The 25146-nt window shown below is 39.6% G+C and overlaps 1 protein-coding gene across 1 annotated transcript in view; it reads left to right on the forward strand.

Annotated features, from left to right (window-relative positions):
* The window catches only part of LOC124147288 (mucin-5AC-like), a 56507-nt gene that overhangs the window by 24146 nt on the left and 7215 nt on the right, over window positions 1-25146 (forward strand). Inside the window, exons 2-4 of the mRNA XM_046517965.2 lie at window positions 14877-14945; window positions 19457-19493; window positions 21847-22024. Of these exons, the coding sequence (XP_046373921.2) occupies window positions 14880-14945; window positions 19457-19493; window positions 21847-22024 (281 nt within the window). The 5' untranslated portion in view covers window positions 14877-14879. The remainder of the gene's footprint in view (window positions 1-14876; window positions 14946-19456; window positions 19494-21846; window positions 22025-25146) is intronic.

The following is a 25146-nucleotide window of genomic DNA, read 5'->3' on the forward strand; positions in this document are numbered from 1 at the left end:
GTGGTGCTAAAAGTCATGTACTAAATCATATGGCGATAGGTCAAACTATAAAAATACACTCAAAACATGTCTCTTCAAGAGAGCCTTTGACGAGATCAATCATGGTCAGAGCGCATTTGAGGAGTTGGAAAGTGCGCTATACAAATCTTAATGTAATTTAATTCATAAATGCGCCTGAAGACCTGATACATTATCAGAAATTAGTATTAATAATGCCGTTCATAATGCGACGTTGTTACCCAAGGAAGGTTTTCCAATACTTACACATGTTTGTCCCAAGTAGTGGTCGTTTCAAGGTTGATCGATGCATTGTAACTAGTCTCGTCTTGTTTACACAATAGGTGACCACCATCTAGGCACATGTCAGGTTTGCTGTGATCGCTTGTCCGGAGGGGAAGGCGTAGTTCACGGCCGCTACTGACAACCCTGACCATTTATTGCCGATTTTCAGTGATTATTTCATCACTTTTTTCCCTATGGAATCTTTACCGATAGGTTTCTGAGGCTGACTATTCTTCGGCGCTTATATTTAAAGAAAAAAGTCAACGCCAGAGAAAAAACACTCTCGGGTATCTGCCGAAACATATTCCTTAGGGCATGAAAGGCAAAATAGCTGTGAAAACCATATGAATGGTGTTCGCGAAAAGGCTAAATGCACATTATTGTGTCTTCATCTTGTGTCTGTTTATGATTATACATTTGATACCCCTGTATCAAAAGTGAGAAGAATATAAATACATGTAGAAAACAAATCGGTTTGAACAAGTATCTTATTTCGACAAATGTTCTTTTCAGGTCCATTTAATCAGATATATTATTATTATGATTATTGAATCCCGGCTGCTCTTTGTAAATCAACTGCCGTGATCTAATGACCAAATTGAAGACACAGTGACATCACAATTATTATCATATAATACTTAAGATGGACTAATATATCAATTCAGCACAAGCAGGTAGCTTACATGACAATCCGATATGGCATTAAAAAACTGTAGTATCAATTCCTACTGAGTCAAAATGAATTTCGATTTCTTTATTCTTTCAAGAAATCGGTACAGATGCTAGGCGATGCCTCAGTTGAATATAGATTGTCAATGCAAGAGAAAAAAACAGGCAAGATTTTCTGAAGAAACTTATTCAACTTGGAAATGGACCACAGAAAGTCAGTGATGACACCAGGCGTTGACGAAAAGGGTAAGCATGGCCTGCCCTACCAGTAGCACCCACCATTCGTACAAGTTGCATGAAAAAGTATTTAATGCCTGACGCAACACAGCAGTACTCCTGTCATGCTACGTCAGCCTGTGAAGAAACCAGACACTCAAGTGATCGATGAACCACAAAATCCAGTGACACCAACAAATTAGATGAAACTAAAAAAAAACGGTATGTTAAATTTGGATTACGACTGCTGTGTACAAGCGCAGGGAGTTTGCTGCACATAAGTAGAGAAAAACGTTAAGAAATATAGTCGTTTTGCAACACAATGAGATCAATAAGTCAGCTCTGTCTTCAGGGAAAGTGATGCTTCAAAAACATACTCGAAAATTAAGCTTAACTCAACATCGACAAGGACATGCATGGCCACACACAGTGATCGGTATCAATCAGTAGGAATTCTAGTGAAGATCAAGCACACCTTATTAGATCCTTATCGTCAACATACATACACTTCAGTACAAGCAACATCATTACTTGGAACATTCATGGATAATGATGCCTTTCCTGCTAGCCCTCTTCTCATGGAACCTGGTTTTAGTTACGTCCAGTTAAACAACTCGCTACAAAGCAACAATACCCTCTGCTGTAGGATTTACTCCGAAGTACTAAGTGCCAATATTACAAAGCATAGAACGACCTTTTCTACAGTATTGTACAGTCGGATGTTTCTATGCAATGCTAATGGGATCCATTTATTGTGGATTCGGTATTGTGCTGTTTCGGCCATGGTGGGTGGTTTTGAAGACGCTCTATTAATGGAATTTTCACCAAACTGTTTGAAATGTACACGGACAGAAAGTTCAAAGTCCTCTATTCTATAACGGTGCGCTTAAACATTTTCCTTGCCTGAAAGCACAACCAGATGCCCACGCCAACGGTACTAATGGTCCATTGTGCAACATTTAAGCCATTAATGGCCATCCTGAGGGAGGAAGTTGCACTGTCGGCGTTCTCTGTTATAAGTATTGATCTGTGGATCATGGTTGTGTCACTTCTTGTAATATTTTGGCACATATTATACCTTATTTTACCTTACAGATACTCGTTTATGATTGGTTACTGAAAGGGCACTTATTTCCCATCTACCCTGTTCACTGAAAAGGTTTCTTTATGCAAATGAATCGGAATTTCTGTTCGGATTGGCGAAGTCAAAACAAGGTAATTTGTCCAAGAAGATCTGATATCGTTCAATAACAATCAATTAGCCAATTGCCTTCCACTGATTTGCCCACCTGAACTAGAAACAAAGGAGACCAGCGAGATCAACTTATCTGTTTCATATTTAGATCTACGCATAAATATTCAGAGTGACAAAACACACTCCACAAGTCTGTATGGCAACAGGGATGACTTCAACTTTCCAAGAGTCAACTTTCCCTTCATGTCCAGCAATATTCCTGCAGCTCCAGCCTTTGGTGTTTACATTTCTCAACTCGTGATACAATCGAGCATGCTCTTTCTCCCATACGACTCTTGATCAGAAGTTGTTTGATCAAAGTTGCAACATTCAAGGCCTTAGTAAAGCTTTCGAAAGGTTTTATGGTAGACTTGTGGAGGGCATGTCCAAACTTGACGCATCAGTGACAAAAGTATGTCCGATGCATTTCCCTATTGACTTGTATCATATGTTCCCGTATTTTTCAGGTGAACAATTGACTTGCCCTTCCTTGTATTTGTGACGGGTGCCACGGATGGAGCAGGATATGCTCACCTTTTCACCTTTATCATCCCTATGTGATAGTGATTCATAAACACATGCTCATGATAAAGTCGATATTCGTAAAATCGACTCTACTTAATGCATTTCTATTGGATATGGAAAATATTTTGTCGCTTTATTTTTATATATTCTTTAAAATGTGTATGTTGAGTGAAGAGTGAGGGAAATTATTTTATTGTAAATTAAATTTGACGAAAAAATATTAACATTTTCTTGAATACCTCTCTGTATATCAATACCTTTGTGCTTCCAGTTTGTCTTCTCAAAAGACGGACATACAATTGCTTCTCATATTTAGGGATTATTTCTCATCAACATGTGACACAGTAGGGTAGATCGTTTGCAAGTCACACCGAAGACCCGTGTTCGCGAACACCTGGTGTCGTCACAGATTTTCAGGGATCCACTCAATGATTTTCACCGCTTTTCTGCCCTTTGCGCCCAATGGAGTCTATTTCTGTTTATTATCGAAGCTGATTGTTCTCAGGCGTTGACGTTGAATCGTACAATCGACTCTGCTGTTAGCAGACATTTCTTATGAATATGGAATATGTCGCTTTTATTTACATGTAATACTTATTATATTGCCCGCCAAGGTAGAAATGTTTCAAATTTATTCTTGGCACATCATCAATCTCCTTATCCTCCTTATACGCTTGAACTCAACATAAACAAACACAACACAGCAACAATACGCAAGAGTGAGTGACTTGGGTTTAACACCGCTTTTAACAGTATTCCAGTTATATCAAGGCGTGTCAGCTTAATGTGGGAGGAAAGCCCAAAGTGATGTAGGTCTCAGACGTTTACCACTTCGGTGAAACCCACGAGCATGAGTATGGTGCTGACAAACCTAGAAACATAATCGGGGCGAACCGGGATTCGAACCCACAATCATAGGTTTCTGGCGTGCCCAAGGGACGCAACTCTGCACAGCGAATCGCGGCGCCTCAGACGACTGGGCCACCCGTGCCCCCACAATACGCAAGAAGGGTAACGGATCAACAACATGTATCATATGCACAAAGCAATTTGCAACTCCTTTATGATTCGATCATGCTGACGGAATATTGATCACTGTAGAAGAGTAATTTCATTAAAATCATTGAACATAGGAAATGAACATATTGTTGTTACGTGAAGAACGCTCTTTACATTATTGTCTTCAAATTGATTCACATAAACACCGCATGAGCAAACACCACGAGGGTAGAATTAATTCAAATGCATGGATGTCTCACAAAAATTCAAGTGGTATATGGATTTACACATTTTTAAAACTTGTGTTAAACTTTACCATAATGACTGAGGAAGGATAGCAGAAAACTGCTTGTATAACGTTTTGAATATCATTGATTTATCGCGTTCTGGTAACATTGATTATTCAGGCTGTGCACATGCAAGGCAATATCACCTGTGTGAGATCACACGTCCTTCCTCATCACGTGTTAGGCATGTATGACATGTGACAATGTTTGACAATGTAAAAATGTGCATGACAATGTATGACATGTATGACATGTGAAAATGTATGACATGTTCCACATGTATGACAATGTGTGACATGTATAACGTGTTTGGCATGTATGACATCTGACAATGTATGACATGTTTGACTTGTGACAATGTATGACATGTTTGACTGGTATGACATGGGTGACTTGTATCACAATGTATGACAGTGTGTGATGTGGACATGTATGACAATGTATGATGTGTATGACAATGTATGACAATGTAAGATTGATGTATCGTGTTCTGGTTTTATTGATTATTCAGGCTGTGCACATGCAAGGCAATATCACCTGTGTGAGATCACACGTCCTTCCTCATCACGTGTATGGCATGTATGGCATGTATAGTGTGTTTGGCATGTATGGCATGCGACAATGTTTGACAATGTAAGATGTGTATGACAATGTATGACAATGTGTGATATGTATGACAATGTATGACAATGTGTGATGTATAGGACATGTGTGACTTGTATGACACTGTATGACATGTATGACTTTTATGTTCATCGTCGCGTTCAATACGATTTTATAGTGCTATCCCACTGAGTTAATATGCTGCAGCTACACTTATGAAAGAATATCCCACTCAGACACAGTATCCCGACTCCGAGCAGATCAGTCCTTGTTTCAACCCCTTAATGCCGAGCGCCAGACAGGGTAACAACAAGTAGCGTATGAAGCGGCCGGGATCGAATCCCCGACCTTCCGCTCTGCGGGCGGACGCTTTATCACCGGACCACGGAGACCGTGCATTGTATGCTATGCATGGCATGTATGACATATATGCCATGTGTGACGATGTTTGACAATGCATGACAATGTATGACAATATAAGACAATGTATGAGTGAGTGAGTGAGTTGGGTTTAACGCCGCTTTAAACAGTATTCCAGTTATATCACGGCGTGTCAGCTTCATGTGGGAGGAAAGCCCGAAGTGATGCAGGTCTCGGACGTTTACCACTTCGGTGAAACCCACGAGCACGGGTATGGTGCTGACAAACCTAGAAACATAATCGGGGCGAACCGGGATTCGAACCCACAATCATAGGTTTCTGGCGTTCCCAAGGGAAGCAACTCTGCACAGCGAATCTCGGCGCCTCAGAAGACTAGGCCACCCGTGCCCCCAAGCAACATAAAAAAAGACCAAGGAAAGAAAGAATGGGTTAAGTATGTATGACGTGCATGACCGAAATAGCCTTGGCAATTCAATACATCTTCATCAAGTGTTATTTCTAGGACACCGTACAAGAAACTGGCCTTGGGAAACGTTCATGACAGCGGATAATGAACCACGATTACTTTCTAAGAGACAAAACCGAGGGCCGGTACCACATATATGTCTATAATACGACAGTGCGAGTACTGAAAATACGTCAATATAGCAAATAGGATTTCTGCCGTTATATAGTCCATACAGTCGATAGTTTTTTACGAATGGCGGAACACAGAATCATACGCCACCCGTACCATGGCTGATTTTGAGGTAGAAGTTTGATAGTGTGTTGTGACATTCAGGTTTGGACACAGGAATCTATAGACGATGTGACATGACTGGTGTCAGTTATAGGTATGTACCATCAAACCTGTTATTGTTTCCCTGTCGCAACAAGGTGGTCATCACTTGATCTTCATGGCGTGAGTGAGTGAATATGGATTTACGCCACTTTTAGGAATATTCCAGCATTATCACAGCGGGGAACACCAGAAATGGGCTTCACACATGGTACCCAAGTGGAAAATAGAAACCCGGGTCTTCGGCGTGACGAGCGAACGCTTTAACCACTAGGCTACCACACCACCCCTGATCTTCGTGGATGGCAACGTCCGTCCACATCAAGCTGGGGATATGAATAGCATCCATGTTAACGATATCATACGTAGGCGCACTGACCGCGTGATATCCTCATCTTAATCCTTTTAGACATGCTTAGAACATACAAGGAAGACGTGTTATGATCTTATGAACCTATTCATTGGGATCTCTATTAAGTAAGAGGGTTCTTTCTATAGGCATTAAAACCTATTGTGAGGTTTTACTTTCAGAGTGGGGGCACGGGTGGCCCAGTCGTCTAAGGCGCCGCGATTCGCTGTGCAGAGTTGCGTCCCTTGGGCACGCCAGAAACCTATGATTGTGGGTTCGAATCCCGGTTCGTCCCGATTATGTTTCTAGGTTTGTCAGCACCATACCCGTGCTCGTGGGTTTCACCGAAGTGGTAAACGTCTGAGACCTGCATCACTTCGGGCTTTCCTCCCACATTAAGTTGACACGCCTTGATATAACTGGAATACTGTTAAAAGCGGCGTTAAACCCAACTCACTCACTCACTCACTCACTTTCAAAGTAAAACCTATTAAGAGGTTTTACTTTGAAAGTAAAACCTATTATGAGGTTTTATTTTCGTTCGGGGGGTTGTACTTTGAATGTAAAACCTCAAATCCCAGGTTTAACCAAGTAACTGAAAAAATGACAACAAGTAGCAATTCAAACTTTTAATTCAATTAAAATTGAATGTCAGGTGTACAGTTCCGCGTGGACATTTAAAAGCGACATCACTTCAGAGTCTGTGAAAGGACAGCGAGGTTTCAAAACACGTGCTTTTAAACAAGTGCTTATCAATGCTGCACAATTTGCACGTGCAGTAATTGCTAGCCGTTATTTCACGAGCAAGTTATAATATCACGTCTTCAAAGAAGCGCTATAATGAAGCGCCTCATTTATAGATGCTCGTTATAACATTTAATCAATTTAGACGGTTTATAAGTATGGAAGGACACTTTCCCTCGGTTTTGGTAGACAGAGCATGCCCTGGGGAGATGGAAAAACTTCCCCAGGGCATGCTCTGTCTACCAAAACCTCGTAAGCGTGTTTTCTCCAATACGTAACGTTCAGCCCATATAACATTTCTACATGCAAATTGATCATATCTGGACGTATACAAGTATCAGATGACCACGCACTAGTTAATAAATATTTTCAAAACTGAAAACATGCTTATATATTTTGAATAAACACCGTTTAATAATACGGACATCATCTTCTGCGTAGAATAAAAGCAAAATAAACACTGTCCATAGAGACGTTCGCTAAAAGTCCATTTTACTACTCAGACTATGTTTATTAGTTTAGCAGTGCTTGTTTATGGATCGCTAGTGATAATACCAAGTGTGCTCGTTTGTGAGCGTATCCTGCCTGAAAACCGGAACAAACACATGCAAAGCCAAATCATGTGTTCGCCTGAAATGGTTCTTGTCGCTGTTATTTTCGAAAGCAATATTTCTGAGGTAAGTGTAGGTTTCATACCATGTGTTTGACATACTAACATCCCTGTAAGTATGAAATATTACACGATAAATATTGACATAACAATCATTTCATTTCGATTTTATTATTGCCTGTATAGACTTATAATTTATTTTAAAAGAACCGTAAATGGCTCTTTCATCAGTTTCCAAGTCCAGATCCTTTTTGTAAATATGTGCAGACCGCAAATCCACACATAGCCTTACTAAGTCCGTAAAGTGATATTAAATTCTCAAAAAAGAAACACCAACCATTGATATACTGTCTGTGTCTACATAGAAACCAGAGATTCTTATGTATGTATAGAAACCCCACACAAGGAGATCCTTTCTGTTTCTATATAAAATCCCGAACCTTTAACCTCCTGGTTGTGTCTATAAATAATAGCAACCAAACCGTTTCAATATTCACAATAAAATTCTACTGAAAGCACAGTCGACTGTACGGTTTCGACTTTATCATGAGCATGTGTTTCTGAATCACTATCAAATAGTGATGATTCAGGGTGTTCGCGAAAAGGTGAGCGTATCCTGCCCCACCGGTGGCACCCGTCGCAATACATGCAAAGGCAAGTCAACTGATGCGTCAAATGTGGAAATGTCCTCCACATGTCTGCCATAAAAACTTTCGAAAGCTTTACCGATGATGCCTTGAATGTAATCTTGATCAAAAAGCTTCTGAGCAAGAGTCGTATGGCGCTCTTCGAAATCTTGGTTGAAAGAGCATGCTCGATTGTATATCAAAGGTTTGCGAATGTAAACGCCAAAGGCTGGAGCTGCTGGAATATTGCTTGACATGAAGGGTCAATTGGCTTTTGGAAAGTTGAAGTCACCCCTCTTGTCATACACTCCAGTGTTTTGTCACTCAGAATCTTTATGCATAGATCTAAATGGGAAACAGATGAAGCGGTCTTACTGGTCTCCTTTATTTCTAGTTCAGGTGAATAAATCAGTGGAAGGTTAGTGGCTATTTGATTGTTATTGAACGATATCAGATAATCAGAACAAAGAATTAAGTTTGTCCTTAAGTCTGTCATGTGGGACAGTAGTGTCAGAGTTGAAAATTCAAATGTGTTAACAGAATTGAACTTCGTTATTTTCTAAGACTGCAAAAAATTAAGTAAATCCTTTTGGTTTTGAGAATCCACATGGTAATTGTTTCAAATACCCCTGTAAATATAAAGCAAGTCCGTCCTTGGTTGTTTCAAGGATTATGGTTGGTCTTTGAAACAGGGATTAGGTGGCACATTGCTTGACTCAGCGATATCTCTTTGTAGGGTTGTAAGGACCCTTAGCATTAAGTCCAAAAGAGGAATGGTAGTACTGATGCATTGATTTGACTGATATCTTCCTCAGTGAACATACTGGCCTTTTTAGTGGATTTTGATGTGTCACTTACACCAAGTTCGTTGATCAAACATATACTGGTTATGTTATGTGAGGCCTTGTCAGTGGGAACAACTACAAACTTGTCAACCTAAACTCCTACAGAACCTTACTGTGTCTTTACTGAACTCTCATGGATTGATGATGACCTCGCTTAGAAGCTTGCTTGCTAAGGCTAGACCCTACTCTGAATCGTGTCTCCTTTGGTTCCTAATTTGATCCTGGAGCAGCAAAGTTGGTTCTGTGAGAAGGCAATTTATATACAAAACCTTCTGGAGCCTAGCAGATAGTCTTGGTTGTATATTATACTCTACATTGAGCCGTGGATCTGGGCAACGATTGGGCAACAAGTTGAGCAATCCCCCCCCCCCCCCCCCCCCCTTATAGTGGAGAGGCTTGCGTTTTATAAGGAACAAAAAAGGTCCAAAAGCTCCCGAAACTCTGCTTGGTGCTCCTTTGAAGCTCCACATGCATCCGCATCCTATCTGGTTATCTATTCAGTGTAAATAGACCATTACATTATTGTTATCGCAATGAAGTCTGAATTTAGGCCCCATAGTGGGTTAAATTGAAATCCAGAGTCAACACGTTTTGTTTCTGTAGGTCTAGATAATGCTTTCTTGAGTTAAAATGCGCCCCATTGTATATAGAATCTCTACACCCTATGAGAAATTTCAATGATTATATACAGTCAATTCGATCTGTATCGGTATTCCATTTTTTCCTGTGTCCAAATCCTCCACGATCGTTAACTATTGAATATATATTATACATATCAACGACAATAGCTTAATATGAATTGTCAATGCAAGAGAATGACCAGCCGATGCACATCCCATGTTGCGTAAAGGGCAAAGAGAGCTGTAAAAATTATATGAATGGACCAGTCTAAATCAGTGATGACACCAGTTGTTCAAAAAAAGAGAATGACATTTCTGCTGTAAATAAAGTAATAGTGTATGTCTTCGAGCGAGAGCCAAACAGTGCAGTCAGTGCTGGCCTTGAACGACATGAGCAACACAAGTGTCCCATGAGTGACACGCACTTAATCACACGACTACAGATAATATCGATCTGACCAGCGCGGACACACTCAGATCAACAATGTTAGCATTTTATGAACTTTGAGCGATATGTCAATAATACATTTCAGATACTGTGCCACCCACGATGGTATTTTGATAAAAATATCGTGTATGCCATAGTTACAAACAAACGAGATGTCAGTCTTACTTCCTTATTTGTAGGGCATGGATAACCACGTGGTCGAACGCGATTCCATATGCAGAGTTGCCTACCTGAGGCACGCCAGGATCCGATGAACGAGATTCGAATGATTTTTGGTTGTAGCCGTGCTACACATATAAGCCCTGTGTCATTAAACTGACACGCCGTGATATCACTGCAATAATGTTTATCCCCGTTATCTCTCTTTTTAAACCATGTGACCTCATAAATATTTTGATGTTTCGTAAAGACGTTTACTCTCATTTAACACAATACACATGCGGTTTTATTGTCTAATGGCACCAAGACACAGGTAGATGGATGTTTATCCATGCCTGTCATGTCACTAAGCAACATTGACTGATGACTGCATTCTGGACAAAGTAGGATGCCGTATAATGGAAACCGTGTTTACTTACCGATCAACAACGGATATTTAAAATATATAAACTAAAGAACAGCATGTTGTTCTTTGTCGCGGGCCTACGAGGGACAACAACGAATAGAGTGAGTGGGGTCCAGAGTAAATTGCCTTCAACACTTGAATTGTGTAATGATCATAGAAAATTAGCTTCACATATTATTCTATCATTCGGTATAATCGCCCGGAGACCCACTCAGCGAGGGATCGTGATTAAAATACATTTATCCGTAATGACTGCGTCTGAAATAATATTGGAAAAGAAAAAATGCAAGGAAAAGGCTTTTGTTCGTTCCTCCACAATTATGACACACGTGTTTGGTTGAGCGAGTTCTCGTGTTGGATTACCTAAAACGGTCCTGACCTTTCTCATACATTTAATTCAAGATAAGAAAGTTATTAAATATAAACGCATATAAGTAAGTAATAAAACATGTCCAGGCATTATCTGTTGTCAGACTTAACATGTTCTTACCTTACATATCCACAAACAGGGCCTTTTTCTTACTCTTTATCACATAAAATTTAAGTTTAAAAAAATATGCTAAAATATATGAGTCAATGAAAGGATTTATAAAACTCCATTTTGACACTGAGTAGACTCTGAGGGTTAAGCGGTAATGTTTACATCCAGTCTCTCCGTGACCATGCCCTAGAAGTAACATGTATTTTCGCTAGTTCGGATATAATTGAGTTGGTGGTGGAAAGTAAAGTGACATCAAGAAAGAGTTACACTATATAACACGTGTAGACCCAAAACAGGAATGGCGCACACATCGGAAATTACCAGAAACATCGAGCTTCTGATACCGATGAGACACGAAAGGGTGACCGTAGACAACAGATCCACTGTCTCCGCTGACAGTGCCGACCGACGTCAGTTGGGTTATATGAACGTCACTGGCCTTGTAAAGTGTTACTATACTTTGGGAATCCATGTGCACACCAAGACTTAACCGAACTGCTGATAGAGCAGCTCACGGGAATATGCCAACTACGCACCATCCGGAGGACACAATTGGAAACATGCTGGCTGTCTCATGTAGATAATTCCTGTTGATGCGCGATCTATCCTGCCTGTCTCGTGGAGATAATTCCTGTTGCTGCGCGATCTATGCTGTCTGAGTCGTGGAGATAATTCCTGTTGATGCGCGATCTATGCTGCCTGTCTCGTGGAGATAATTCCTGTTGATGCGCGATCTATGCTGTCTGAGTCGTGGAGATAATTCCTGTTGATGCGCGATCTATGCTGTCTGACTCGTTGAGATTATTCCTGTTGATGCTCGATCTATGCTGTGTGACTCGTTGAGATTATTCCTGTTGATGCTCGATCTATGCTGTGTGACTCGTTGAGATTATTCCTGTTGATGCTCGATCTATGCTGTGTGACTCGTTGAGATTATTCCTGTTGATGCTCGATCTATGCTGTCTGACTCGTTGAGATTATTCCTGTTGATGCTCGATCTATGCTGTCTGACTCGTTGAGATTATTCCTGTTGATGCTCGATCTATGCTGTGTGACTCGTTGAGATTATTCCTGTTGATGCTCGATCTATGCTGTGTGACTCGTTGAGATTATTCCTGTTGATGCTCGATCTATGCTGTCTGACTGGTGGCAATAACTTCTGACCTGTCTATTCAAAACAACACAACCACAAAGGGTGCATTCAATGCCATATCTGACGGTATTTGTTTACATGATAAGTCATCAAAAGTTATGACCAACCGTATTATGGTTTACAGTCTGACATACAAGTACAGCTACATCTTCCTTGTTGTCCCTTTCTGTCTTAGGTATTGACTAATTGATTAAAAGTATGTTTTAGCAGATTTACATTTCGGGTTTTCAACGAAAACAACATCTTCAGCACTGATCTCGGTTTTTAGATCTATAATTCGATTTGCGATTAACAGGATGATATACATGTCCTGCTAAGTTTGTATCAGCCTGGAACTTAATCTAAATTCATCTTTTAGAATGATGTGAAGATTACAGCCACTGATGATACGCTGATAGACACTGAAATGTATCTCCCCGCCCCCCCCCCCTCCCTTTCCCAACGTAAATATACCAAAGTGTTGTCATGTTGGATGATCCTCAGAGATTTTTCAGAGAAACATCAGTGTGCCCTGAAGCGTTGCATGAGAAAATATATTATCTCAACTGAAACACAACTCTCACTCTCAGCCCTAATCAGTGATCGAGTGAGTGTGTATGGTTTTTCGCCGCTTGTAGCAATATTTAAGCAATATCACGGTGGGGGACACCAGAAATGGGCTTCACACATTGTACCCCACATGGGGAATCGAACCCGGGTCTTCCGCGTGACGAGCGAACGCTTGAACCAAAAGGCTACACTACAGCCAATAGGCTGCGCGTTCGGTTCCAAATTCAGTTTAGTGCGGGTAAATCTACGAGTAACCTAGCTCTACTCTGAAAACACAGTATGTTTATCTCCTATCTGAATATATAACGTAATCGCAATATATTACTGATTATCTGCCGAGACAGATTATATTGACCGTAAACGTAAAATAAGGGTGACAATTGTACGAATGGGTCACTAAAAGCGAATGATGACACCAGGTACTCGCGAAAAAGGTTAGCTTGTCCTGCTAAGACTTGTGTAGAGCGACAGCACTTTATGCCCTTCGTGTCACTGGCTACAACAAAATTAACATTTCATTTTCAAACATTTTAAATGACCGACAGAGCCTTGGCACTTAGCTCATCTAGTCGTAAATCAGGATAAGTTGAGTTGTAACCTGACATCGAACTCAGTATGACAATTGTGAAGAAAGGGTTAGCGGGTGGTCCGCGACAAGTACATGTAGAGGCGATGCTGGCTTTTGACAATGCTTGAGATGAAGTTGTACATTGTACGTTGTACATTTTTTTTCCATGTAGTTTATGACATTATAGGCCAAATATCGAGCCTGAGAATGTATGATTTGGCCATGCTTACATAGCATAGCTAGAATTACCTAGCTGGCTTCAATTTGCACTTTGCTGTGTCCATCTTTTCACAATGAGAACTCAAGTACTGGCTTCGATACCATCAGCGCCAATTACTGTAAGTGTTGGCTTCCATTGTCTATTGCTAATCACCTATCAGCGCCAATTACTGTAAGTGTTGGCTTCCACTGTCTATTGCTAATCACCTATCAGCGGCAATTACTGTAAGTGTTGGCTTCCATTGTCTATTGCTAATCACCTATCAGCGCCAATTAATGTAAGTGTTGGCTTCCACTGTCTATTGCTAATCACCTATCAGCGCTAATTACTGTAAGTGTTGGCTTCCATTGTCTATTGCTAATCACCTACCAGCGCCAATTACTGTAAGTGTTGGCTTCCATTGTCTATTGCTAATGACCTATCAGCGCCAAATATCTGTTGGCTTCCCTTGTTGGTTTTCTAGCACTTTACACTTGGTTGGGCTACCTGTATTGCCCCTGAATGGTTAGTCATGACTTAATTGTTATCCTTTTTGTGTGATTGCAATTCGTAATTTGTATTTGTAACAGCCAGTTAATAATAGAAATGCCTGTACTTTATTTCCGACACAAAACGTTCATCTCTAATTTCAGAAACTATTTGGTTTACACCACTCTGGTCGGATGGTTAATATATAAAAATCAGAATGGATTACCTTGAAAATATGGATTGACCAAATAATGAATGTTGCAAGATCATCCACGTGTCAGGTTTTTATGCTGCATGACAAATATTGATTCGGTTGTTACACAAGTGAATTTCCCTTCCTTCTGAAACATTCATTGATTGTATCGGATGGTTCTCGCGATCTTGTCGCTGGGATAACCAAACTGGGCCAGATCGCAAAGAGGTACTGTTTTATTTGTCAGCTTCTTCTTCGTCGTTTGTCTCTCGTCATTTATTATACATTGACCTTATATGTAGACGATTCCTGAGGGGATCGCTACATCGATCCTTGTTGATCTGTTCGCTCTGATGCAAGTATTGTACGTATACAATAGGCTATAGTGTCATAGGATTGAGGCTACAGATTCAAACTTGGCAGTTGTAACACCTGAGGTTCTTCTGTACTTTTCATTCCTCAGCCGATGGAACGTGCTGGATTCTGGGACTTTTGGAGCACCATGGCGAGGCTTCTCGACAACAGAAACAAGGTAAAATAAGTTTGAGTTATATGATTTACAGAACCATAATGAATAGGTACATTATTTATTTATAGTTATGTCTCAAATAGCTATTGTGTTTTGTCTTTGAGTTAGGGACCAACCATTTTATATTGCTCGGTCTTTGTATGGAGACTTACGGTGGCCCATAAGGGACATGGAGTCTGTTTTTCAATATTTTGATATTTCACTTACTGTTATCGTAAACTTTTGCAAATTAACACGATTTTTCATACAAATATGTGATAAATCATGTGTAAAGAAGATATTGAATCGCTGAAAAGTGAAAGGAAAATGTCAAAAACTAAAATGAAAATGTCAAAAACAAAAGTGAAAATGTCAAAAACTAAAAGGAAAATACAGAAAACTATTTCCACCGCGGTGAAAACAGTTTTCACCGCGGTCGAAATAGTTTTCTGTGGTTTCATTTTAGTTTTTGACATTTTCCATTTTAGTTTTTGACATTTTCGCTTCACATTTCAGCGACTCAATAGCTACTTGAAAGTACATTTTCCATGTTTTCGGTTGTTTTTTTACATGATTTATCACATATTTGTATGACAAATTGTGTTAATTTGCAAGAGGTTACCATAAAAGTAAATGATATTAAAATATTGAAACACACACTCCATGTCCCTTATGGGCCACCGTAGAGACTAGATATTGTTTTCGATACAGCTAAAAAAATAATAATTTAAAATTATAGACCATGAGACTAAATATTGTTTTAGAGTTAAACACCTTGCAACATTGTCAATTTTGCAGCAGATATATATTTTTTTTCTAAAGTCTGATGCACAAGCTGTTTTTTTAAAGCATTTTCCGGGCCAATTAGTTTTTGGTTAAAATCCCTGCATGACGACTGAGAATAATACTATATAGAATTTTATTTCAATAAAATGCCCTTCGTGTCACTGGCTACAACAAAATTAACATTTCATTTTCAAACATTTTAAATGACCGACAGAGCCTTGGCACGAAGCTCTTCTAGTAGTAAATCAGGATAAGTTGAGTTGTGACCTGACATCGAACTCAGTATGACAATTGTGAAGAAAGGGTTAGCGGGTGGTCCGCGACAAGTACATGTAGAGGCGATGCTAGCTTTTGACAATGCTTGAGATGAAGTTGTACATTGTACGTTGTACATTTTTTTTCCATGTAGTTTATGACATTATAGGCCAAATATCGAGCCTGAGAATGTATGATTTGGCCATGCTTACATAGCATAGCTAGAATTACCTAGCTGGCTTCAATTTGCACTTTGCCGTGTCCATCTTTTCACAATGATACCTCAAGTACTTCGATACCATCAGCGCCAATTACTGTAAGTGTTGGCTTCCATTGTCTATTGCTAATCACCTATCAGCGCAAAATATCTGTTGGCTTACCTTGTTAGTTTCTACCCTTTGTTATTTTCCACTTTTGTGACAAAGACTGATGCTAAACATGACAATCCAGTTATCGTCATCACAAAATTGATAAAACGAAAGACGCCCATGTAAGCATTTTCATGAACCTTGGTCTGGTCCAGTTGGGGTGCCCCATCTCACTAGTCGCAACATCTGTCTGTCTGTCTGTCTGTCTGTCTGTCTGTCTGTCTGTCTGTCTGTCTGTGCGTGCGTGCGTGCGTGCGTACGTACGTACGTATGTATGTATGTATGTATGTATGTATGTATGTATGTATGTATGTCTGTGTGTCTGTATGTATGTATGTATGTCTGTGTCTGTGTCTGTGTGTCTGTATGTGTGTGTGTCATCACAATCATGCGTTTTTGAATATTTGTCAATTGTTTTGCGCTTACAAGCTATAAATGTAATTTATGGCGGCTTGTCAAACATGTCGTAAGTGAAATAGTAACAAAAATTACATTTGTAATCCTAAAGATTATAAAAAAACTGGTAAAATATATTAGTAAGAAAACAAACTTTTCCTCGCAGCAAAGAGACATCATCGTGATCTTCTGAAATTGGGACTAAGGTCACAGAGACAAAGGCTAGAGATGTCATCATACCATCAGTATCTATTTACGTGCTCATTATTGCTTCACTTTGTGGGGAAGGAGTGAGTGAGTTGGGATTTAACGCCGCTTTTAACACTTTTCCAGTCATATCACGGCGTGTCAGCTTAATGTGGGAGGAAAGCCCGAAGTGATGCATGTCTCAGACGTTTACCACTTCGGTGAAACCCACGAGCACGGGTATGGTGCTGACAAACCTTTAAACATAATCGGGGCGAACCGGGATTCGAACCCACAATCATAGGTTTCTGGCGTGCCCAAGGGACGCAACTCTGCACAGCGAATCGCGGCGCCTTAGACGACTGGGCCACCCGTGCCCCCTGTGGGGAAGGAACCCCTGAACAAAACAATAAACGTCGAGCAACATACATTCATCCACTGGAGCAGATTGTGCAATTCCGACTATATCATGAGCATGTGTTTATGAGGCACTATGAAATAGTGATGATACCAGGTGTTCGCGAAAAGATAAGCGTATTCTTCCCCACCACGGCCAGTGCCACCCTTCACAAATACATGCAAAGTCAAGTCAATTCATCACTTGAGAACACGGGAACGTATAGTGCAAGGCTAAATAGGGAATTGCATCGTTTATCATTTTTTGTCACTGATGCGTCAAATTTGGAAATGTCCTCCACTTTGGAATTATGTAAGGGACATTATCGCAATCTCGCATTCTCGCTAAATATGCCAAATAGAATGCGAGATCGCGAAAATGTCCCATACAGTATTCCATACTCCACAGGTCTACCAAAAACATTATGTAAGCTTTGCTTAGGCCTTAAATGTTGTAACCTTGATGAAACAACCTCTGAGCAAGCGGTTGATTGACGTCCTTTGAAATCCTGGTAGAATGAGCATGCTCGGTTGTACCTGGAAAATAGTGAAATGTAGACACCAAGAGCTGGAGCTGCTGGAGTATTGCTCGACATAAAGGGACAGTAAGCAATTGGTTAGTTGAGTGAGTGAGTGAGTGAGTTTGGTTTTACGCCGCTTTTAGCAATATTCCAGCAATATCACGGCGGGGGACACATTGTACCCATGTCGGGATTCGAACCCGGGTCTTCGGCGTGATGAGCGAACGCTTTAACCACTGGGCTACCCGACCGCCCCCTATTGGTGAGTTGAAGTCATCCCTCTTGTCATACAGCCTTGTGTTGAGTGTGTTGTCACTCTGAATCTTTATGCATAGATCTAAATATGAAACAGATGAGGCGGTCTCATAGGAGGGTAAATAACCGGAAGAAAACTGTCTGTTTGATTGTTGTTGAACGATATCAGATCATCGATATGCCTGAAGCTTAAGTTAAACTTCTTGGCCAAATTACCATGTTTTGACGTTGTCAATTCGAGCAGAAATTCTGATTCATAAATGTCTAACCCAAAATGTTACATAGATATTATCAATGAGGAAGTCCAGCATTTCATATTTCGTATTTAAAAGTAATATCTATTGGTTGTGCTTTGGCCACTGCATGATGTAAACATCGTCGGTAGAAAGTGAGACATGTAGGCATTATTTCAATCTGCCCCGATCTTCTCGTAAGCCGCTAATTGACTTACCGTGACGACACGGGCTGGGGTCATAACATCGATGGGCTAATTTCAATGTCGACGGACACCCTTCTATATAATTATAACATTCACGCTAAATATTAGTGTAGAATCACAGACCAACGATGTGCAAAATAGGTAGGGTATTGCAAAGACAGTAACAAGAAAGTAAACAGTTCGAAAGGCATTTAACGTAGCTGATCGTTGTCACATTATTAGATAAAATGTTAAACAAATTAGGATTTAAAACGATACAATAGTAAAGATCCGGAGTAACACTGAACTTCAGTAATCCATGCTTCTGGTAAGAGGGGACTAATCTGTTCAGATAGTCAGGTTGACTTGGTTGATGCATGTCATCGTATCCCGATTGCGTAGTTCGATGCTCTTGATGTTTTATTTTGTTTGTTTATTATTAAACGCCGCACTCAGCAATATTCCAGCAATATGACGGCGGTCTGTACATAATCGAGTTGGACCAGACAACCCAGTGACAAATAAACAAACAAACAAGATCTGTGACGGGGACAGAAAACCTGACATGCACCTTATCTACATACCCAGTGTGGGCGGGATGCCTATCTGAAAACATCGAATACTTATCAGCTCTCGAAACTATTTTGAATTCTTTCAAGAATCATTCAAGACAATTGCAATGACTGAATTCTGGACATAGTTCCATGACATATCATATGGCCTGCTGTTTATTGCTAATGTCCATATTTAACCCAGTGTCTTGCCTCTTATGATTGTAAACCTTAAACTGCGTAATTCAACATAATTTGTTAAATATTCATTGATCTTGTGCGGCCATTTGCTCATGTCACAACTTAGTTCTGTATAAAAAATATCTGTGTAAAATTATGCGTTTGAATCTGGGAATCACTTCGTAACAATATTCAGAGCAAATACTTTTTTCTCTGATTTCAGATTGCAACATCAGTCATACTCCTAGCTGTTATTTCATGTGAGTTGTTTTGTTAACAGATACGTATCCTTTACCCACTTAATACTTCATGCAACATTGACAAGGTATTTCATATACGACCTGCCAGATAACACATTTGTAACAACTTTGGGCCAAAGCTTAAGCAACGATTGACCACATGCTGAGGAATTTGATCTGCAGACAAGTACTTGTGCATGTAGACGTTGGTCTGGTCGTATTGTTCGTTTTCATTTTTCATATGACCTGCAATTAACGAAAATAATACTACAGAAACGTGTATGGTACAAACCGAAGAGAAATATCTTGTAATCGGTCCCACGACAAGCGGACCCTGGCACGACAAAGGGACGCAACTATGCACTGCCACAACCCACAAGAAAGCTTATGGGTGCTGATGAAAAACCAAGGCGGAATACCTCATATCAATCCCACGATGAACGGATACTGGCACGAAAAAGGGACGCAACTATGCACAGTTTATGCTTAATATATGTCTTAGTATGGATACTGTTTCGTACGCTATCGATGCGCAAGGAGTGATACCCATTTGACTAGAGCATGTCACCATTCCAGGGTGGAAATGAAACAGACTTGTTGTATCGACAGACGATCTCTTTCGAAATTCTTATTATTATGGACCCGTGAAGATCCGGGGTAGAATAGATCTTCAGCAACCCATGCTTGTCGTAAAAGGTGACTAACGTGATCGGGTGGTCAGGCTCGCTGAGGTGGTTGATAAGGAGATAAACATACTGTGTTTTCAATGTAGAGCTAGGTTACCCGTAGATTTAACCGCGCAAAATTTAACATTTGAAAGCTCACGCTGCTCGTTCGGTTCGAAATTAAATCGAGCGCGGTTAAATCTCCATTCTACCATGACTAAATAAAACGCGAACTCTTTGATGTCAGCAAATATATTGAGTGAAGCGGCATGGGATGAGTCCAGTGTTTTGAGCGGGTTGTCGATCTGAATTACGGAATCACCGACAACAGCCAGTGAACATAATATGGCGCTCTATATGCTCAAGCAGTTTGTTTACACGGAGATACTTCATATGACAGGCACTGAAAGCATATAAGCGCGGCAACATGGTAGGCTAACATGAAGGGGGCACCCCTAAAGAAACATAAGCAGGCTTTGCAAAGCTTCGTTCCACACCGCACGTATCCATTATGACGTCATATCGCCCATTGTGACGCAAAAGGTATGACGTCACAGTTGTATATAAAAAAAGCGCCAAATTCCAAGCTCTCTGTTGTCCCCCAAACCTAAAATACATTAGCTTTGTAGATTTCTACCGTGTTTTTGCACGAAATGTATTGCCACACATCTTATGAATATTGTAGTAACTGCATTTTGTAACCTGTAATTGTAGATATAATTATTTAAATATGCCTACCGACAATGACTGAAAAAAGCACTCTCCTACCCAGAGTTCCATGCGGCCGGCAGCCAGCTAGCATAGTACCTCTGCCACAGGCCAGCGCCATGTGACGATTCGTCCCATCTTTCACAGTCCATTCAAGATATTGCATATGCTTTTCATCCGTTTCATGTTTGACAAGTCTACACATTTTCATAAACAAATGTCAAAGAATGGTTAACTTTCATTGAGAAAGTATGCAAATACGTAAAAATCTACTTGTTTTTGCGTAGTTATCCTTTGTTTACATTGGTTGTACGGCTCCACGTGCTGTCATCGAAGCCCAACGGAGAGCTAGCGACACGGTCACTTTGACGCATAAATATATATTGTCATGCAACTCACTGTCGCAGTTGTAGTAGCATATCTATATAGTTATGCAAAACAATATGTAAAGCGCCCCCAAATACTTGCATTAGTCCGTTCTATACTGATTTCTGAAAAAGCGCGTTTGTTTACAAACAAGAGAAAAGTCCGGTCACATGATATGCAAATTAGCCTGTGGCAGTGGTGTTATGCTGAGTCACCACTGCGACGGAGTGTGTGAAAAAAGTAGTCTTCTATGAATATTAGCTTCCGTGGTGATGCGGCCGTCAACCCAGCTGTTTCAAACAGAGGGTGTTTCATGTGATTTAATTGCCTCTGGTTTACCAATCAGAAATGAGTCATTTCGAAATTCATGGTAGAATACATGTCATCGTATCCCAATTGCGTGGATCGATGCTCATGATGTCAGTCACTGAATTGTCTGGTTCAGACTCGATTATTTACAGAACGCCGTCATATAGCTGGAATATTGCTGAGTATGGCGTTAAACAACAAACAAACAAACAAACAAACAAGAAAGAAAGAGTCTTATTATTATGGCCCAATTTCTTTGTTCATTGAAATAAGGAAATCTGATTCAGTATACTCATAACATGTTTCATAGTCCCTCTGTTTTACAGGTGTTTCGTGTGACAGTCTGACGGGCAAGACATTCTACATCTATAAGAATGAAAAAACCTGGAATGAAGCAAGGACTATATGCGAGGGCGATGGAAGACGCCTGGCGCAGATAGACAACCAACAAACCTCGGATGCTCTTAAGACTTTTTCATCCGAAAGACTTTGGAATGACGATATGTATGTTTTCTGATAAACTATTTCTCTTTTGAATAACCTTTCAAAAAACATAAACCGTGAATGTTCTTAAGGCATATACACTATCAGATATATATGGTAATGGCATGTACACCGAAGTCCCGGGTTCGATTCCCACATGGGTACCTTCTCTGAAGCCCATTCCTGGAATCCCCCGTGATATTTACTGCTGAGAGACGTAAAACACTACTTACTCACTTATCATATAGGTTCCATTTTCTAACATGTCAAAGTCACAAACGGTAGACCTGATTATCTGTTCTCTCCAGTCCGCTACTCTCAGAAAGACCATGACCTGCAGCCACAGAACGTATACCGAGTTATCCAGAGTTTTGAGTTCTGCAGATTTTCTGCAGATTTCTGGTCACGAGATAGATAAACATGTTATTGTACCAGGAAAGCCAAACGTTCTATTTATAACATACTTTTCTAAAACCATAAAAAAATCATAGTGCTATGGGTGAGTGAGTATGGTTTTACGCCGCTTTAGCAATATTCCAGCAATATCACGGCGTGGGACACCAGAAATGGGCTTCACACATTGTACCCATGTCGGGAATCGAACCCGGGTCTTCGGCGTGACGAGCGAACGCTTTAACCACTAAGCTACCCGACCGCCCCCATAGTGCTATGGAACAAAATTGAACGTATTCCAGCAAACGGGTGATTTCATTCGATTGAAATGTTTTTTTTAGATAAATGTGGTATTTGATCACAAAGTTCATAATAAATCAAGTTATCATATCTGTACTTCTGTAAAAGTGTCTGTGTGATGGGAATAGAAATATAAAATGCAAACGTTTTAACGTTGCACCTGAATTTGTCGAAGGGATGAGCGTTAATAAAAATTAACATGATCGTCAAAACACATATGTACTGTAGGTGCTACACAAAGGGGACATGGCTTACGTGTGCGTCGAGGTAATGATAGTAATGCCTTCTGCATTGACGAATGATCATGAATGAAATTGTTTTTGTATTTTTCAAATTTATACCAAAATCCCTTTGTAGTGACTGTTTTCGTGAACTAGAAGCGTTATGTCAACACAGACGGTCTTCAGTTCCTCCTAACTTCAGATGATTGCTACAGTCTAGTGCTACAACTGACTCATGCTGTCCCAGCTCTGGTGTACGTTTATCACTTGACAATATGATCCGTATTATCCCGTGTTATTCCCTGTTATCCTTATTTTCTATTATCACGATTCCATGTGATCATTGTTCATTGTTATCATAACTCCCTGTTTCATTAGTCCCCGTTATCCTAATTCCCTGTTATCATTATTTCCTGTAAACATTATTCATTGTTGTCATCATTCCCTGTTATCATTATTTTCTATTATCACGAATCCCGGTTATCATTATTCATTGTTATCATAACTCCCTGTTTCATTAGTTCCCGTTTTCATAATTCCCTCTCATCATTATTTCCTGTGAACATTATTCATTGTTATCATAATTCCCTGTTATCATTATTCCCTGTCATCATTGTCGTGTTCATTATTATCAGTTGTCCTAATTCCCTGTTATCATTATTTCCTGTTAACATTATTCATTGTTATCATAATTCCCCGTTATCATTATTCCCTGTATCATTAGACCCTGTTATCCTAATTCCCTGTTATCATTATTTCCTGTGAACATTATTCATTGTTGTCATCATTCCCTGTTATCATTATTTTCTATTATCACGATTCCCGGTTATCATTATTCATTGTTATCATAACTCCCTGTTTCATTAGTTCCCGTTATCATAATTCCCTGTCATCATTATTTCCTGTGAACATTATTCATTGTTATCATAATTCCCTGTTATCATTATTCCCTGTCATCATTATCGTGTTCATTATTATCAGTTGTCCTAATTCCCTGTTATCATTATTTCCTGTTAACATTATTCATTGTTATCATAATTCCCCGTTATCATTATTCCCTGTATCATTAGACCCTGTTATCCTAATTCCCTGTTATCATTATTTCCTGTGAACATTATTCATTGTTGTCATAATTCCCTGTTATCATTATTTTCTATTATCACGATTCCCGGTTATCATTATTCATTGTTATCATAACTCCCTGTTTCATTAGTTCCCGTTTTCATAATTCCCTGTCATCATTATTTCCTGCTAACATTATTCATTGTTGTCATAATTCCCTGTTATCATAATTCCCTGTCATCATTGTCGTGTTCATTATCCTCAGTTATCCTAATTCCCTGTTATCATTATTTCCTGCTAACATTAGTCATTGTTGTCATAATTCCCTGTTATCATTATCGTGTTCATTATTCTTAGTTATCCTAATTCCCTGTTATCATTATTTCCTGCTAACATTATTCATTGTTGTCATAATTCCCTGTTATCATAATTCCCTGTTATCATTATCGTGTTCATTATTCTTAGTTATCACAATTCCCTGTTATCATTATCGTGTTCATTATTCTTAGTTATCACAATTCCCTGTTATCATCATCGTGTTCATTATTCTCAGTTATCCTAATTCCCTGTTATCATTATTTCCTGTTATCATTATTTCCTGCTAACATTATTCATTGTTGTCATAATTCCCTGTTATCCTAATTCCCTGTTATCATTATTTCCTGCTAACATTATTCATTGTTGTCATAATTCCCTGTTATCCTAATTCCCTGTTATCTTTATTTCCTGCTAACATTATTCATTGTTGTCATAATTCCCCGTTATCATTATCGTGTTCATTATTCTTAGTTATCATAATTCCCTGTTATCATAATTCCCTGTCATCATTACCGTGTTCATTATTCTCAGTTATCCTAATTCCCTGTTATCATTATTTACTGCTAACATTATTCATTTTTGTCATAATTCCCTGTTATCATAATTCCCTGTTATTAATATTCTCCGATTTCATTATTCCTTGTTATCATTATTCCACGTTTTCACAATTCCCCGTTATCATTGTCATTATTCCATGTATTTATTCCCCGTTAACACTAGGTGACAATGACAAATTTCGGCATTTACCGAATTTAAGAATATTAACACCAAATAACCATGGCAACAGCGGTCTACTAACGTGGACAGGCGGACCATGGTCAACAAGGTCAACTGTGTGACGAGCGTGAC

This window comes from Haliotis rufescens, unplaced genomic scaffold (genome assembly GCF_023055435.1).
Source record: "Haliotis rufescens isolate VD_foot unplaced genomic scaffold, xgHalRufe1.0.p SCAF_30, whole genome shotgun sequence".
NCBI lineage: Eukaryota > Metazoa > Mollusca > Gastropoda > Lepetellida > Haliotidae > Haliotis > Haliotis rufescens.